The sequence below is a fragment of the Polistes canadensis genome, unplaced genomic scaffold (genome assembly GCF_001313835.1).
Source record: "Polistes canadensis isolate GaletaPanama2010 unplaced genomic scaffold, ASM131383v1 scaffold_14, whole genome shotgun sequence".
Lineage (NCBI taxonomy): Eukaryota > Metazoa > Arthropoda > Insecta > Hymenoptera > Vespidae > Polistes > Polistes canadensis.
Genome location: NW_014569561.1, coordinates 550639 through 570175, shown reverse-complemented (window position 1 = coordinate 570175; position 19537 = coordinate 550639). Strand labels below are relative to the sequence as shown.

At 39.0% G+C, this 19537-nt stretch overlaps 1 protein-coding gene across 1 annotated transcript in view; it reads left to right on the top strand.

The window, feature by feature from the left end:
- Positions 1-18788, top strand: part of LOC106793419 (mucin-5AC) — a 20860-nt gene extending 2072 nt beyond the window's left edge. Inside the window, exon 3 of the mRNA XM_014760319.1 lies at positions 16588-18788. Coding sequence (XP_014615805.1) covers positions 16588-18566 — 1979 coding nt within the window. The 3' untranslated portion in view covers positions 18567-18788. The remainder of the gene's footprint in view (positions 1-16587) is intronic.
- Positions 18789-19537: the final 749 nt, after the last annotated feature.

The following is a 19537-nucleotide window of genomic DNA, read 5'->3' as shown; positions in this document are numbered from 1 at the left end:
TATATATATATATATATATATATATATACAAACTAATACAAATACAAAGAAGTAACGTGAAACGTTTTACTACCAGGGTTGGGAGGGAGGGAAGCAAAGCAAAGCAAAGCTAAGCAATATATCCCCGATATATCTATCCTTCTACCTTTCTCGCGTTCGAACATTCTTTCGAGGTTGTTCATCGAAGGTGTGTGCGCGAACGCGCGCGCACCTACGCTTAGTTACGACTATCTTGCTTTTGAATGGCACAACACAACGCGAAGACCAATTCTTCTCTCTCTCTCTCTCACTCACTCTGTCTCTCTGTCTGTCTCTCTGTTTAATACTTTTTCTCTTTCTAACGCACGCTCCATTCTGTTGTTTTTCGCTCGCCGGCACCGATTTCAAATGGCGAGGTCAGCCGACTTTGTGCCAACTCTATCGACGCGGTCAGGCGCCTGCCTGTGTGACACCGACCGACCGGTTGGTTGGTTGTTGTGTTGTATATTGAGTCACCACCACGTTCTACGCGCTTTCGTAGAAAAGGAAAGAATAAGAGATAATAACATAGGAGAAATAAAGACAAAATGAAAAAAAAAGAAAAATAGAAAAAAAAAAAGAGAAAGATAAAGATAGAAAACTATTATTCTATGGCGTAGTGAGAGAGTGAGAGAGAGGGGGGGGGGAGCATGCGACGACTACGCGACGGTGAATGAAATGCGCGTGAACGCCTGCGCGCAAACCTCAGCCCCCTACCTACCTACCTACCACTTCACCACCTTCATCCGTAGAAAGTTTTGCGAGAAAGTCACCAACACACACACTACCTTTCCATTCGTGAAACGCGTACGCACGCGCTCTCTTGCCTTTTCCTCCTGTTCCCCTCTCTCTCTCTCTTTCCCCTTACCTCCTTCGACTTCCACCTCCTGCCCTTCATTCACTCTCGCTTTCGGTCATGCACCTTTTCCTCCACCCTCCACAAACGTTTTCTTCATTTAACTGAAATATATCCAATTTATTTCCCCCCTCCCCTTCCCCGCCCCCCAAGTAAATTACATTATTTCTTTCGTAATTTTGTGTGTATAAATGAATTTCATTATGAACTGTTTTTTTTTTCTTTTTATGAGAGAGAACTAAAACATTCGATTTCCAACGTGGTTGTTTCCCGCCTTTTTTTCTTTCTTTTTTTTCTTCTCTTCATTTCTCACGTGGTTCGGCCACGTGATATATTCTCTCTTTCTTTTCGTTTCTTTTTTTTTTCTTATTTCTAGTTTTTTTTTTTTTTTTTTTTAATGATCTATCTGACTTACTATCTTTCTGTGTTCGAATAGTAGTATTATACATGTGGCGCGTTTTATTCTCCTCTTTGTGATTCACGGCTGCGAATGCCATTTGTTTTATCTTGCCGTGTCGGACTTTCGTCGCGCATGCAATAATATACTTTTGTAATTGTGTGTGTGTGTGTGTTGGTGAAAGGCAGTATATATCCCCGCCTTTTAGTACGCGACCGAGCCAAGGTGGATACTTTGCGTTTTGCAAACGTTCCGTTCAATGCTGCAACAAGTATGCTGTTTATGTATATGTATACATGCACGCACGCGTGTGTTTGTATTTATGATTAAACTATATGCATATTGTTTGTGTGTGTGTGTGTATACGCGTGATACACTGCAAACGTGTCGAGCTGGCATGAATGAGACCACGATTTCCGTGCATGACGATAGTATTATATGTATACTACTTACTTAAATACTATCTTATATGCAGTATATATGTGTGTCTGCTGGATGCGTTAATATGTGTTGACAGTTGCAATGGAACACCTGAGATCATTCGAAGAACAAAAAGGGAAAATATATCTAACGTTGAAAGTGTCTATCGAAAAATAGTAGTTTATTTAATGACTTTGACTTCTTCAATCCTCCCAGCACACTACGAGCGTGTAACGATTAGATAGAGATTACCTTATGATTATTTTTTCAGCTAAAACGTTAATCGTACCGACCACTTCTCTATCTCACAATCAGTTTATTCACTATTTATTACGTATATATATATATTTATTTATTTATCTATCTATCTATATCTGTAAATCTTTATGTATATATCTAATTCATACTCTAGCTAGTACAGGGCTTCTCAAATTTTTCCACTTAACAATCTCGTGACTCTCTAAGTATAAACTCTATTTTACCTCACTTTTCTTTCACCATCATAAACTTACAGTTATTCTAAAAGAGTTTTGAATTAATTTTCGATCGTTGAACGTCTAGAAATTTTTTACTTGTGTTACAATTTTTGCGATTCTACACGAGGAGGGGATTGTTGCATCACATTTTAAGAAATCCTGCTATAATGTATAAATTACAATATATCTATAGAAAAATATTTTCAAGAAAGTTGAAATGATTTTTAACCGTCTAACGTGAAACGACTTTCTTAGATAGATCGACCTTATTTGGATCTATTTTTATACTAGAAACGTGTCTCTGTATTGCTTTCCGATAACGAGTTCGAATACGATTGATCGATCGATCAATATCGATTTTAACCACTAATTGTAAGTATACGCACATAATCACTAAACTTTTCAATATATATAATAATAATAATAATAATAAAGGGTGTTTGGAAAGTTTGTGCCAATTATTAAAGAAAATTCTGTGAGTCAACACATTTTTATGTAATCTATTTTCTGTGTATAGTAATTTATATACTAAATTAGGAGTTAAACTTTTTCACTCATTGTTAGCAATTATTAAATTCAAACCTATCATCTCTTTCACTTTTATAAACTCGCAAACGTATTATTCGTGTCGTGTTTTCAGACTGATTGATAATTAATTTTCGGTCGTTGCCTGTCCAGAAACTTTTTACTCTCAGTAGAATTTCTTGTGACCTCATACGAGGTTGCTAAAACCATGCTATGATAATTCCTATACTAGAATATGATACAGTAATTTATATGTATGCGTATAAATATATAAATGTATTGATTGAAAAAAATACACACACAGTAAACATCACTTTTATTTTTCGTCATACTTTCTCAAAACTTTTCACCCTATAATCTTCTATATTATATATCAATTTTTCTTTATGTATAATAATGTATATATTAGATTACAGTATAACAAAGTGTAGTTCTATAAAAATATGTATAAATGTGTATTTGTATTTTTTTCGCAATAGTATAAAAATTGTTTAGAATAATCGAGGATGATCGAATTGTATCAGAGATCGAAGAGTCGTACTCGAATTTCGGTACACAGCCGTGCGCTTCTCTTGAATAACGCAAGAATACCGCAGCACGCTATCTCCGTGTTTGCCAACCCCGTTATCTCTCGTTCCTTCATCGTTCTTTTCCCTTGCCTCTTAACCATCTCTCTCTTTCTCTCTCACCCTCTCTCTCTCTCTCACTCACTCACTCACTCACTTAACTGCTCGTTGACTCTCCTCTTTCTCTTTCTCTCTCTCTCTGAATTCTGTCTCTCTTTCTCCCTGTCAGTGACTCCGGTTGTACCTTCTGTTGCTTTTGCACGAGCTGCCAGCGCAATCTACAATCATCCTTATGTGTTCTCGCGATACATCCGGTCGACTCTCTCTCTCTCTCTCTCTCTCTTTCTTTCTTTCTTTTTTTCTCGCTCTCGCTTCTCTAGTCGATAAGACTCCAAAGAGAGAACTTATCCTTAGAGGAAGCATAAAACGTAAGTTTTCTCTTTAACGCTAATATCATTTTTAATACGTATCATTTGAAATTCCTATTAGAAATTGGGAAAGATATAAATTAAGAGTTTTATCTATATCCAATTGATTTATTGGTTTCTTTATAAATACATTGAAATCACTTGAAAAATCATTCACCACCGCGCGTCTCTAATAAAATTAGAAATATGATAAATAATAAGAGTTGTATATTTTTTTTTTTGTGTTATATAACCAAATATGAAAAGGGCGCGTCTAAAAGAAGGGTTTTATATTAAGATTTGTTCTTGTTCATGTTAATAGTTTATAATATGTAACATAGACATTTCTTTCAGAGACCCAATCAATTTTTCTATAAAATATTATTTATAGAAAAACAATTGCGTCCATTCAACATTGTATATAAAAAATACTTCTACTATGCATATTTTTATCGTCAAGATTGTACGTCCATTTTAAAAAGCACCTCTTGACCGATTGTTCTCTTTTCTTTCTTCTCTCTCACTCTCTCTCTCTCTATTTCTCGTTTTATTTTTCTTTCTCTCTTTTTCTCTCTTTCAATTGGAATTTCAAAAAGATCCTCCTTCCAGTCGGGTAGAGGGTGTAGATTCGTAGGTCGTTTGACGACGTCGAAATTCGAGAGATCGTAAATAGCTCGTAATCCTGACGTATTCTTCTTTCTTTTTCTGTTTATTTTCTTTTTTTTTTCATTTTTTCTTTTTTTTTTCGTTTTACCCAGGCGAAAGGTAGGAGGCGCAGGCCGTTTGGTGGTCGAACGTTGACCCTTTCTCGTTCGTTCCTTCGTTCGTTCGTTTGTATGTTCGTACGTACACTTAACTGAAGTTTTATTCAGAATGCGCGCGCGCGCGCTCGCGGGTCACACAAAACGAGCGAACACGATGCAAGATTGTCTCAATAAAATATGATGCGAAAGACTGGAAAAGATAAAATAATTTTTAAGAAAAATATATTTAAAAAATAAAATGTGTGAAGAAATGGGACGAAGAAACAACATGATTGAAAAGATTTGAGCTTATCTTACGTGAGTGTACACGAGCTTACATTTTGATCTTTCTGTCCCATAACAAATTTGAGTATCATTGCGATGAAACTTATTCGATTTACAATTGGTGAACTTTTAAATTACGACCAAGTGAATGCACATAAGTATGCACATATAAGGTCATATTAAATGAAGATAAGAAGAGAGGAAGTGGGAGTAGAGGGGAGGTAGAGGAAACTCGATTTCATAAGATCATGCTTGGTTGTTTTTTAAATTGAAAGGTGGAAGATTATTTGAATGTAGTAATAATCTGTGATCGGCCAAAGTTGGCAAAAAGGTGGCCCGGAGACGAGAACATTCGGTTGTCTCTTGAAGGAGCAGCTCAAGAAAGAAGAAGAAGAAGAAAAAAAAAAGAGAGAGAGAAAAAAGAAGCGAGAGTGGGTGGGTGGTGGTTGGCCGAAGAAGATTCCGGCCATATGGCGTCCACATTCCATTTCTCTCGTGTGCCAACCGAACGTGTGGTTTGCTTGTTTGCCTGCTTGACAGTCTCTCTCTCTCTCTTTCTTTCTTTCTCTCTTTCTATTTCCTTTTCATCACAAACAGTGAGTTCTCTTTTTGACTCCTTGCGGAGGATACTACTAATCTTTTTTTTTTTTCTTCTTCTTCAATGTTTAACGTAACTTTTTCATGGTATGTGTTGGATCATCGAATAATTGAGTGCGAAGAAATTGAAGAAAAACACTTTTCGGATTTTTTTGAACTCTCGAACGAACGGAGAACGAAAGTTCTCCTCAATGATGAGAATGAAGAAGAGGGTGGTGGTGGATGAGAAGGAGAAAGAGGAGGAGGAGGAGGAGGAAGAAGAGGAGGAGTTAGAGGTTGGTGCGGCAACCCGTTTTCGCGCGACCTCGAGGATGGCCTGGATTTTTAAAAAGGCCAGTCTCAGCGACGCGCCGCGTACGATTTTATGAATGAACAACCGGTGCGGTGCGCGCCCGTATCGTACACACGCAACATCTTCGTCCTATTAGCAAACCGATCGTTGCCACTGTCCTACTCCTTCCTCTCTACATTTACAATCTCAAGAAAGAAATAAGAAGAAGAAAAAAAAAAGAAAAGAAAAAGTTTCAAGTAGAAGGAGGATGAGAAGTTGGGGGAGGTCCACGGTGGGTGGGGTGGACGTTGTAGGAAAAGAAGAAAATACAAGGAAGGGAAAGGAAGAGAAAAAGAATTTGCAAATGAAATCATAGGAGCGGCAGCCATTCTTTTGATTATTTCTGTTGTAAAGAAAAAGAGATAGATAGATAGAAGAAAAATAATAGAGAACAGAAGCAGAAAAGATGAATGAATAAATACCCAGCATCCGTTTCCAAGATTGTTTCTCGAACGTAATATACAAATTTGTAACTTTCGAGTAATCTACTCTAAATCGAATTTTTCTTGAATGAAAAGAAAAAGAATAGAAGAACGTAGGGGGAGTTCTTTGGCTAAAGTTCGATCCCTTGTTTCTATCCTTATCCCTATCTCTCGTTTGTATGTTCGCTCGATTCGGTTTCTGTGTGCGTGTGTGTTTCTAACTCATTCTTTCCGTCTCTCTTTCTCTTTCGGACCTCTCGATCGTTTTACCGGAGGGTCCGAGGGTAGAATTAGAGGAGATGCTCTCGTGATCACGCACGCACACCGCGTGGGTGTCGTCTGGAGGATATCCGGTGTTTCGTGTCTTCTTCGTTCGTACCTGTTCTTTACTGTTCCACGCCGAGAAGCTCTTTCTTTTTTTCTCTCTCTCTTTCTGTTTCTTTTTCTGTCTCTCTGTCTCTTTGCACCCTCTTCACTTCTCGTTCCACCAAGCGTTAAAGAGGGTTCTTCGAAAAGCAAGTTTACGAGGGAGATGTCTCTTCGTAATACGTAAAGCAGCAACGTGCTGCTGCTTCACTACGGTTAACATTTTCTTCATCATTTTCTTTATCACACGTGTATATGTATATATATATATATATATTAAAGAAAGAGTGAGAAAATAGTTTTATTGCGTTCAACTGATCGAAGATACTTCCAGGAGTGGTCTTTTACTTTTTCTTCATCTTTGTCTTCGTCTTCGTCATCTCGTTTATCTTCATCTTAATCATCATCATCTTCTTCTTCTTCTTCTTCTTCTTCTTCTTCTTCTTCTACTTCTACTTCTTCTTCTCTTATTTTTTTTTCAAGAAGATCGTTCCGTAGGCTATGTGTCTCCTTCTTTCACATTTTTTGCTCGCATCTTTCTAATAGCAAATCCCCACCCCACGTGGTGGTGGTTATTCTCGCGACAGATGTTCGCGAGTTCGTTTCTCCTAACTGCGTATCTTCTACGCGACGACGTCTCTTCCTCCTCCTTGTGGTGTAGTAGTGTAATCATCGTAGTTTTCTTTGACTACGACTAAATAACAACTATGATGATAACGATGATTATGATAATAATCATTAGGATAACGTCTCTTTATCCGAATCATTCTTATTCTTCTACATTTTTTTTTTTTTCTACGCGTGCATTCGTTTCGTTTTTTTTTTAAACTTCAAGAAGAGAGAGGCAAAAAAAAAACCTTCGCGAGAATTTTTCTTTGATTTATTATAATTTTTTTGTGTGTATCATTTTGATGAATATTTTTTCTTTTTTGACTTTTTTTTTTTTAATGATAATTTATTTCTCTCTCTCCTCGAAAGCCAAGTATCAGAGAGAGAGAGAGAGAGAGAGAGAGAAAAAAGTGTCAGTCAGAGTGTCCCATTGGCTAGCGCTCAAAACTCGTGAAAGAGAGAAGAGAGAAGGGACGACGTTTTCGCGACGAGTCGTACACACAACACCAGGGCACACTCCGTCGAGAGAACGCCGGGGTTCTTGGCAAGTGGAATATTACCTGGAACGAGCGTCGTCGGTGCTGCTTCCTCGCAAATAACGCTACCGAGAGAGAAAGAGATTTGCTTCGTATGGATCATATTTGAAATTTTATAAATTTCCTTTTTTTTTTTTTTTTTTAAATCATCCATCTCGAAATTTAAACTGATAATACTTTTTCGCATACATTAAATCTTTACACGACGTTTTATGAAATGAATTATTTATTATTGGTTTATATCGTTTTGAATAACGTTTTGCTCACGCTCATGTCTTTATGCAAACAAACAAAAAATATATATATATTTATTGTTCCATGAGAGTAAATAAATTTAATAAAGATTAAACTTAAGATGCTAAATGCAATAAGAAAGATTACTCAATGATNATCATTGAGTAATCTTTCTTATTGCATTTAGCATCTTAAGTTTAATCTTTATTAAATTTATTTACTCTCATGGAACAATAAATATATATATATTTATTGTTCCATGAGAGTAAATAAATTTAATAAAGATTAAACTTAAGATGCTAAATGCAATAAGAAAGATTACTCAATGATAAAGAGAAACGTATGATAGAATAATAATAGGAAAAACTTGACGTAATCAAACTTATTATGTATTCACGTGAGTAATGTGCAACGTGTCGATTTTAAAGGAACAATATAAATATATGTGTATGTGTTTGTATGTGCGCATGTGCACATATTAATAATATATGCATATCGTCGACGGAAAGAGCATTGCAACGAGTTCCGGAAAATAATTAATCAGAGATCAGGTCGCGTTTAGAAGGGACTGTCGGAAATGGGCGGCTGCCTTTCTATATTCGAAGGAGAGCGTATGGTAACGATAATTCGAAAAATGAAGCCGTTTATGCGCTACTAAATACGCGCTCTCCATACTTCCTGCGCATTTAATCTCCTCGGAGCTTCCTGTGTGCAACCAAGAATATATATACGCGTATGCACGTATGTGATGCGTTTATATGCACACATATTATATATTTGTGTGCATGCGTACATACTTTTGTGTGAATATACATATATATATTTGTTTGCATATATAATTTGTATATGAATAAATATATTATATGTATGTATACGTGTGTGTGTGTGTTTGTGTATCAATCATAGGTGTATGTATGTTGTCGGAGAGGAAACGTTGTCGATTTGAATGTACGTTGCTCGTAAAATATATTCGTATGTATTTCTGTATGTATATGTATATTTGTGTGAGTGTATATGATATCGATCGTTCACTACCGTTCATTTAATATTCGCAACGTTAACAAAAAAGAATAAAGAGAAATAAATCATTGGAGAGAATAATGAATCGTTAAAAAGATAGAGACATACTCGTATAATATATTATTCTCCAAGTATATATATATATGTATGTATATATATGTATAATAATAATAAATGAAAGAAGTCATTCTCGAATCTCAAATATCTCGATAGGAGATTCTTCTAGGACCTTCGTCAATGTTCTCTTCGCTTCGTTGCTGGCTTACCAACCCCTTTGGTTTTTTTTTCTCTTGACACGCCAGTGGTCGTTTTCTATTTTCAGTAGTGTAACGATAATAATCATTCTTCTTTTTTCAACTAACGAATCATCTTTCTCACATTTTCATTCTTTATTATTTTGTATGACAAATGAATTCTAAATTCTTCCTAAATTTCTACATGGATTAATCGATCAGGTATGAGGATTATATATCGCAAAAATATCTTTTACAATAATAAATTAAGTAAACCCCATGTTGGTTAAAAATCGAAAATCGATTTATGGTTTTCTTCAGACAATGAAAATAAATTTATCTTCCTAAATTTCTATATGAATGAGAAAATTTAAATGGATAATAAAAAGAAAAATATATTGGGTTTAGGTTAGTCTAGATACGTTACTGCAACTGCAATGTAGGGGTACGGTAGTAGAAGGAAGGAGAGAGAAAAAGATAGAAAGAGAGAGAGAGAGAGAGAGAGAGAGAGAGCGAGAGAGAGAGAGAGAGAGAGAGAAGATAACGTGGTCAGTCTTGATAGAGAAAGAAAAAGAAAGAGAGAAAGAGAGCATCGAATCCAGTCACGGCGGTGAGACAAAGACGAAATGAATGAACGTGCGTACGCAGAAGAGAGACGGGAGACGGCGGGTGGTAAGGCTGGGTAAGGTAAAGAAAGAGACAGTCGCACCAATGAATGAACGGTGCACGACGAGGATAGAATTAATGAGAGGGATAAATATAGAATCGAGTAGCGCGGCAGAACAAGACGGTCTCTCATTCTCTCTCTCTCTCTCTCTCTCTCTCTCTTTCTTTCTCCCCTACTGCACCCTTTCTCATGACTCGTTCGTTCGTTCATTCGTTCCTTCCTTTTTTCCTTCCTTCCTTCCTTCCTTCCTTCATCGTTCTGCTCGTCTATGCTAGCACGAAGAACTTACGATCATCGTTCAAAGAGAAACACGAGAAACGAAAGGAAACGGGACTACAGGATGATTGTCGACAAAACAACAAGAGAACACAACTTTAACGTATTACTTATATACACGGTATATACTTATACGTTGTTATCCACCCGTGTTCATCATCAACTAACCTTTTACGAACTCCCAACCCCATTTACATTTCATCTTTAAACTTATCTTGAAAGTTTCGAGTTGGTCGTTTTTCAATTTCAGGAGAGAGAGAGAGAGAGAGAGAGAGAGAGAGAGAGAGAGAGAGAGAGAGAGAGATAATCCATTGGGAAGGTAAAGATAGGCGCGAGTCGATACTCTCGGCGATGATCGACGTCGATGACAGAAACATCTGCCACTCTGGGTATTCTCCCTCCTCTCTCTCTCTCTCTCTCTCTCTGTCACACACATGACACATATATGTAGATACACGGACACACGTCAGAACCACCATTCTTCGAGGTTACGACCGAAGCGAGTATCCGTAGGATGACTCGGCGTGTACGTGTTACGCGAATGGTCGGATGGGATGCACGGCTGGCTGGCTGGCTGGATGGATGGTCGACCTTCCATGGGGATCCTTACCACTTGACACGGTCCTGAAAAGGTCGGTCTTCTAAAAAAAAAGAAAGAGACGGAGAGAGAAAAAAATAGAATGAAAGAGACGGGGAGAGAATGCCATTGGGTTGGTTGTACGACCACATCAACGTTGACCGGTGGTTTTGTTGTAACACGCATACGGGGCATCGTAAAACGCCATGAATTACTAACGACCGTCACAAGACTTTTAATCGATACGCCATGGGACACACGATAGATAGGTCTCTTCCTTCCTTCCTTCCTTCCTTTTCATTGATCCCGAGGAAAAATCTTTAGTTCTTATTTCTCTCTTTATTTATCCTTTTCTATCTCTAACTATTTCTCTCTCTCTCTCTTTCTTTCTCTGTTTTTCCGTCTGTCTCTTCTTATATTTGCCTGTCTCTTTAGCGATCGAATCGATCTTTGAGAAGCGCGTCGCCCGTTGACGTTGTGTTACGCTCGTCGACGAAGACGACAGGCGGAGAGGTAATGTTTTCATTCAATGTAAAGCTTCAATGATAGCTTCCGCTCATTCATGAAAAGCTTCGTGTTGCGTTTCGATAGTTCACCACAATATCGCCAGATGGCAACGTCGTACCGTCACGAACGACCGGGCCGCTGCCCACACTCTTTCCCTCTCTCTCTCTCTCTCTCTCTCTCTCTCTCTTCCTACCTCCCTCCCACCCTCTTTCACTCAGTTGCTCGTGTGTTCGCTCGTTTATACACACCTCTTACCCCTCGTCCGTCGGTCGCCATTCATGGCTTCCTTCCCACCTTCTTCTCTTCCTGCTTCCCTTTCCTCCCTCCCCACCGCCTCGTCCTACTTTCCTCCGTCTCTTTTTCTCTCCCGGTTCTTCCGTCTCCGTCGTTCGGCCACTTCCGTCCAATCGGCACTCCCGAGTCCCCACTTCTAACCCGGCGCGCCCCCTTCTCTCGCCGCTTCTAACCGCTTACCGGGAGTCCATTGTCAGTCGTTCGCCAGCACTTCGCGAGTGCTTGTCTCTCTTTCTTTTTTTTCTCGTATCGTACACACCGTAGTACTATATATAATATACATACATATATATATATATGTATATATATATATATATATATATATATACACATATACCTAATTTGCAATAATAAATATATACATGTATAATAAACTAATAATTCGTGAGTGAACGTCAACGTATTCTTCTTTTCGAAATAATTCATCCGTTATTCGAACACATCGAGTAGAACAAGTTTCGTCGTCTTCTTGTCGTCGGCTCATCGTTGGATTCTTCGCGTGTGTTGGTTTCTCGAATCAACGTTTTTTTTTTAAAAGAATCGAATGAGTGGAATAGAAAAAATAAGAATAAACAGAAGGGAGTAAGGAAGAAAGAAACAAAAAAAGGAAAAAATAGAAAGAAAGAAGTTAAATAAGTTTCTCTGGCAAAGTGTGTAGTCAGATTACTAGCGTCGGACGTTACCTTATGGAAGGAGAGAGCCATCGTGGCGTGTATATAGTAGCGGCGTAAGAGCGGAGGCAATAGCGCAAGAGTGGCTCCTCGTCGATACGCTCGGAGCGACGGCTAGCTCGTAAACAACGCGGGAGAACTACTATCTTTCTCTCTCTTTCTCTCTCTTTCATACAAACTCACATTCACATTTACTTTACGCTCACGCTCGAGAGAAGAAGAGACGACTCCTCCTTCTATCGCATTCACGCTCGATCTCGACTCGAAAAGGATAGGAAGCAAAAAGAGAAAAGTGGGAGAGAGAAGGAAAAGAAGCAAAACTACTACTACGCTACAGTAGTATTAGTAGTAGTAATAGTAGTAGTAGTAGTAGTCGCAGCAGCAACAGCCAGAGTAGTATATCTCTTTCGAGTTCTTTCTTTCTTCCTCTCTATTGCTAGAGAAGAGTGCCATCGAGTTCTCGAGAGAATATAGCGGATTTGAAGATTTTAAATTTGTTTCCTACGAACATTTCAAAGACTACCTACGACGACGGCGACACAACGAAGACGATTGCCGGTCGAAAGTTGGTATCTCTGTGCGCGCGTGCGTGCTGTGCCGCTGCCGACACGCCCCCGACACGCTCGGACCCTACCCCTCGCCCCCTGCCCTGCCCTGCGCTGCCCTGCCCTGCGCTGCCCCCCTCGGATCTCCTGCTGCTACGTGACCGAGCTCCACGCTCTTTTCTGATTTTCCACTAGTCCCATGAATCTTCAGTAAGTATTTCTATTACACCTAATTCAAGTATATATTATTATTATTATATCTTATAGAAAATCTTTTATTATTGATCTTGTTTCTATTTCTTACAATTTTTATTATAATTCTTTTTTTTTTTTGTATTTTTCTTTTTTACAACAATCAATCTTTCCTTTCTTTTTATCTTGTAATTTTGTAATAATAAATTTTCTATATTATTTTATATATATATATATTTTATTATTTTCTATCTCACGTTTCTCCATTTTATTGTGTCCATCGTGTGTTTATTTGAATATGATTATTAAAAGCATTTATCTTTATTTTCTATATTTGTTGGTAACTGTGCAATATATTTTTACTATGTTAGATTAATTATTTTATTATATATCTTATATATTGCTTTGATAGTTTTTATCACGTATTTATCTGAAAACGTTTAAAAAAAAAAAACTAATCTATTCGTGCATTTATCTATATATTTCTATCTTTCTCCGTTGCTCTTTATTTTCTGACTTACCCATTTACGCTTGCATAGAATAGTATCGAAAGTAAAAGGTTCGCCCGGTATAACGTACGTTTCATTTTCAAGGTTCTCGCGTCCAACGATCCCTCTCTGCTCTCTACGTACACATTTATATATTCCACACACAAACACACATAATTCTACGTAAATACTTGTATATACCAAGTTACATACTCCTGTGACGGTGTTAGATACGTTTTCATGAGAGAGAGAGAAAGAGAGAGAGAAAAGTATTGATTATATCGATCCGATCTCAACTAACCAGTTATACTTCCTGTCCTGACTTTTATTTTTTCATCATTATCATCATCATCATCATCATCGTGCAAGTATCATCTAGATCATCATCATCATCATTGTCTTATTTAAATTGTCAAGTTTCTTCATTTACCATTGTAATTTCGATTTAACATCCGACACGAACACACGCAGCAGCAGACATACGAGTTATTTCATTATAATCATCGTTATTAACGTCATAATCATCATCATTTTCGTTCTCTTCTCGTCTTCTTTTCTAGCGTCTCTTTCGGTTTCAGCTTTATCAGCGATCCGAGACGGAATCTATCGAGGAAGCTGCGTATCGCGAGACGAGACATCCGGTCTTATCGTAACTCCGCTTCCTGCTCCGCAGCATGAAATTATTTTTTTTTTCTTCTTTAGTTTCGATTAATTTACATGTCCTTCCAGCTCTCCGTTCATTCATCTATTTATCTATCTATCTATATATCTATCTAGTTGTTCGTTCATATATCTTTTTTCATTTTTATTTATAAATGTTTGCTAGACTTTTTATTGTCCTTTATTTTTTGCTACGCAAGATGAATTATAAGAGAGAGAGAGAGAGAGAGAGAGAGAGAGAGAGAGAGAGGAAGGAATATATAGTTGAGAGCGAACTCTTCGCATATTCTTCTTTCATCTTTCAATAGAGTGAGAATGTGTTTGTATGTGATTATGAAAGTTGCGTATAATTGATAAGTACGAAAAAGTTGTGTCCAATATTTATCTAACCTTAATGTCGTTCTCCAATTATCTCTAAATAAAACGTACATATCTTAATCGTGTTGTCAGTGTTTCATAATCGCGTACTCTCATGCACATATACACACGATACACATATATCTAAATAATATATTATATATATACATCCTATCGAAAATATTATTTGTGTCGATATTTTCAATGAGAGAGCATACGCGCATATACTAATCCACCACACGTACACCACTACTCGGCATCATCACGTTTATATATATATTAATAAATCAATACAATTTATAGTAAAATGAATTTATTAGATTGAACACACAAATCTTGTCCCAATGTGATTAAAGAATCTCATAATATACCTACATATATACATAAATAAATAGCGAATGATACGTACTGGTTGTTCTTTCGTTCGTTCGTTCATTCGTCGAGATAAACGTAGGCGAGGAATTCGAAAAACTAAAGAGAAACGTGCTTCCGATGCCGCAATCAGTCGCGTCCGCGTAGCATCCGGATCACGTAAGAATACCATGCAAGCAAGATATCGTTGATCGCAATGCGGATATTAAGCAAGCAGACAACCAAGTAGATGAGAACATTCAAGTCGAGAATCGACACTTTTACCGAACTATGACAAAGCCAACGTTTATGACGAATACAGTCTTCGATAATGTTTTTTTTTCTTTCTTTTTATTTTTTTTTAATATTCTTTCTAATGACTCACGATCGATTCACTAGAGTAGAATTTATTGCTCATCTCGTACCTGGAAAGTTTCCTTCCTCCTCTTTCCTATTGGTAGCCTCTTTCATTTATTCCTTTCCGTTATTTTTTTTCTACGCCCTATTATCGCGTTTTGTATATAAAGAAATAGTGAGATAATGATAGCGAGAGGAGAAAATGTAAACCGGAAATCATTGGTGGGTGTTATCTCTATTTTACGGACGACTATAGGTCTCTTCTGACTGACCTATGGCAGTCCGTTAACGATAGCTCGAGTATTCTACCCTAAGAGGAGGAGGCACCCTCTTCAACGGGCTGCCTGTTTACTTTGACAATGTGTTCATGCTTGTGCGTGACTACTGTGTGTATCTCTTTCAAAATGAGAGTGAGAAAGAGTAAACGTTCGAAATCGATTTCTCTCCTCTCTCTCTCTCTCTTTATTATTTTCTCTTTGTGTAAATATATAGATAAACCCATTTTCTAGATTAGAAAATATAACAGAGAAATTTGTCGTAGGTTTAATAGAGGAAAAGCGCGGAAGTACGTTTATGTAGGTGGATTAATCGTGTCTCTTCGGACAATTCCGTAAATTGTGATTTATAAGAGATAGTTTAATCTGTGTATATGCGTGTATTTGTGTGTGATTATAAAGGTGATACGATCCTGATGGATTCACCGAGGAGAGACATATCACACTCTCCATCTTTCATTTTCTCTCTCTCTCTCTCTATCTCTCTCTCTCTCTCTCTTTTTCTGTTCTCTTCTATCGTTGGGAAGCCCAAGTAGATACCTACATATGAAACGTTGAAACGTTTCTTAGAAATCTGTGGGCGCTTCGAGTGGGTTGAGGAACGTCGTAAGTCGATTATAAAAGAAATTTAATAGGGACGTTCTTCGCGGTTTCTCCGTAAGAATTTTACTCTATAGTATATATCCCCGTGTACTTACTCGCAACCCGTTGAGAGTTTATCGGTCATAGATCACACCATATTAATTTTGTAAATATACAAAGATGGAAAATCTTAGGCTACTTTGAGAGGACGTTGTTTCATTATTGTATAAACACTCCCCATATACGTATACATATATTGAAGACCATGAAAACTATTGGTAGAGAGAAATCTTGAAACTTTGATGCGAAGAGGTGGTTTCGGTTGAACGCAAATGCGTGGACCCGTACGATTGGTGTTTTGTCGAAAGAAAACGCTTGATTCTCTTTGAGTGTCCCCTGTGGGCGCAACCGAGTGGGCCGAAGATCACTGAATCAACGGTCGCATCGCGCGAACTACGGGGCACCCACTCGTATCACGTACGCCCACTACTTGACTCTTTCCATCGATCTCTCTTTTTCATTCTTTTTCTCATCACGTAGTAGGTATATAGATATTAGTAGATAAACCCCGGCGATTTTGACTCTCTTTTACCCTTCTAAAATGTGCATCTCGCTTGTCGGCGCGTTAAAGTCTCCCAAGTAGAGAGAAAGAGAACTACTCCCTCAGCAACCCTTAGGGAATAAGGATTGTCTCTTATCATCGATAAAATTATATTGACCATGGTATTTTTACTTGTTTGATTTTAGGTGGGGATGAAGCGCGTGTCGCGAGGGCGAGGGGAAGCGGACGCGGAGTATTACCGAGTACCATCCTTGCTAATGGAACGCCCCCGTCGAGAGTGCCACCACCTCGCGCGGGCTGGGCTGTGCGTATTACGTCAACAACACTCCAACAACAACAACAACAACAGCAGCAGCAGCAGCAACAACAACAACAGCAGCAGCAGCAGCGTACAACGCCTATTCTTCCAAGTAGTAGAAGGACACCAACACCGACTAACGGTGTTCAACAATGGGCTAGCGGGCAGGCGACCTTATCTTCGTCGAGTGCATCATTGGCGAGCGGGGGAGGAGAAGAATCAATTCTACCGAGTGTGCTCCGAGGAGGAAACGGAGTTCGTCAAGAGCACCGACAGCAAAAGTTACAACATCAACGACAAAACTACCAGCACCGACAGCTGGAGAATCGTTGGGAGAACGAGGAGGAGTTGGAGGCGACGAAGAAGGAGGAGTATCCTCCTCGTCATCGGAGACATCAACAAGGGGACTGTTTTGAACTGAGAGGTCGGCAGATGTCGCAGAAGAATGCGATACCGGGGCTCTCGCGGGCTGCCGTCGTCAATGGCGTCCTCGACGGCGAGCATGTGCGCGTCCACGACCATAATCGTCCCTTACCACCTCCACGAACGATCCCGTCAACGGGGACGACGAATACTGGAACGACATCGACCGGAATCACGGCACCACCACCACCACCACCACCACCGTCGACGACGACGACGACAACGACAACAACAACGACGACGGCAACGGCAACTTTGAGGATACCTCAAACGGCCCCGTTAACACCCCTTTCCACCTTGAGTTCCTCCTTCAGGAGTAGGCCGACGACTAACGTCAGAACTCCTCCATCTCAGAGCTTCGAATCAGCACCCACCTTGCAAACCGGAGGCTCTCCGAGGAATCTCTTGACACCCACGTCAATGGACGTTGTTCCCACTCCACCGAGAACTCCGCTCGGGGAAGTTAGCTTGGCTTCCCCGAGACCGGACGGGGAGAGAGTTATCAACGAATACGTTGAAACGCCGTTCAAGCAACCCAATGTCATTGATCGTTTAGACGGTATCGTTCACGTCGACACCATTGATGGCAAACGTTCAGGAAACGATTGTCCGAAAAAAGAGAAAGCAAGATCGCGAGGTAAACATGCTGCGGACAGTGGTATAGCGGGGCTTCATCGAGCCATCATTAACAATACCAGTAGCTCTAGACGTCGCGGTGGCGGTGGTGGTGGCGGCTTAGACGCGACTAGTACAGCCTCGACTATTAACACGACACCGGGTGGTACAGTGAGGATACTAAGGGCGAACGAGAGGAGAGGGGTGGTGACGAAACAACCGGTTTCTTTTACGAAGGAACCGGCAAACACCCTGGGCTCGTCGAGGACCTACGACCCGGCCGGGCTTTCCATCATTTGCGAATATTGCGGAAGGTGTCGGTGCGAATCTTGTCGAGAACCACCCTTATTGCCTAGCAAATGGCTCTGTAACGATTCTTGCTATTGCTCAGCCGAGACGGTTTTGGATTATGCTTCATGCCTGTGTTGCGTTAAAGGACTATTTTATCATTGCGTCGATGGCAATGGGGGAGGAGGCGGTGGTTCGGGAAGTGGAGCTACCGGGTCCTCGTCGATGGATGCCGATAATGGCGAGAGTTGTGCCGACCAGCCATGTTCTTGCACCGGCAACAGGACATTATCGAGATGGGCATGTCTTAGTGCTTTGACCATACCGATGCCTTGTTTACTCTGTTATTGGCCCCTCAAGGGTTGCGTAGCCGTTTGCGAGACATGTTACGCACGACATGCTTCGCAAGGCTGTCGATGCGAACCCGGAGTATTAACGGGGAGCAACACGTCAAGTAGGCATCATGCTATAGTTAACGACATCGGTTATTCCAGGGATCCGGAGAAAAGGCTACTCGATCCAGTAACTCCGGAACTCTGAACCATAACAGGTCGTTCTTCCAATTAATTCCTGTAAATGGTTCTATTGGACTCTAAGGAGGGTGGTGCGAATTAAATATGCGCATTGCATTAAGTACAAGAGTTGCATTTAAGTCCGGAATTTGAACGTTTTTACCAATGAACTAAACTATTATTACTATTTTATTATTACTACTACTACTACTACTATTACTATAATTACTATTATTATTATTACTACTACTACTACTACCACCACTACTACTACTACTATTACTACTACTCTACTACTACTCTACTACTACTACTACTCTACTACCACTACTACTACAGCTACAATTATTTTTATTATTATTATAATTATTATTAATTACTGTAATTAATTATTATTATTATTATTAATTATTATTATTATTGTAACGTCTGTGCGTACGTGTGTGTGTGTGTGTGTGTGTGTGTGTGTGTGTGTGATTACACCGAGAGTGTTTTATTTATTATTCTTTCACGTACGAGAACAAATACACATGGTGTGTGATGAGTGGAACGTTTGCTTTTAAATACGTGCGTGTGTGCGTTGACGACATATTTGCATGGCTGATTGTATGCGTGTATGGAAGAGAGAGATAGAGAGTGAGAGAAAAAGAGTTAGGCGAGAGAAATTAAGGTACGAACGACATACCATTTATGACTTAGGGAGAGCGCTAACTTGTATACATTACGAAAATGTAAAACGTGTAATAGGGAACGAATTTGCCTATTAATTATGCAAAATCGGTTGGAGGAAAATTTCATATATTAAATATATATGTATATTGTATATTATGTTTGTATAAAGGATCATCTTTTCTACGGTTAATTTATTCGCGAATATATTGCCAAATATATATAGTCGAACGCGTAGCACATAAAATAAATAAATAAATGAGTATATATATATATATATATATATATATATATATATATGCCGGTAATTATGATAGTAAACTAAGTTAA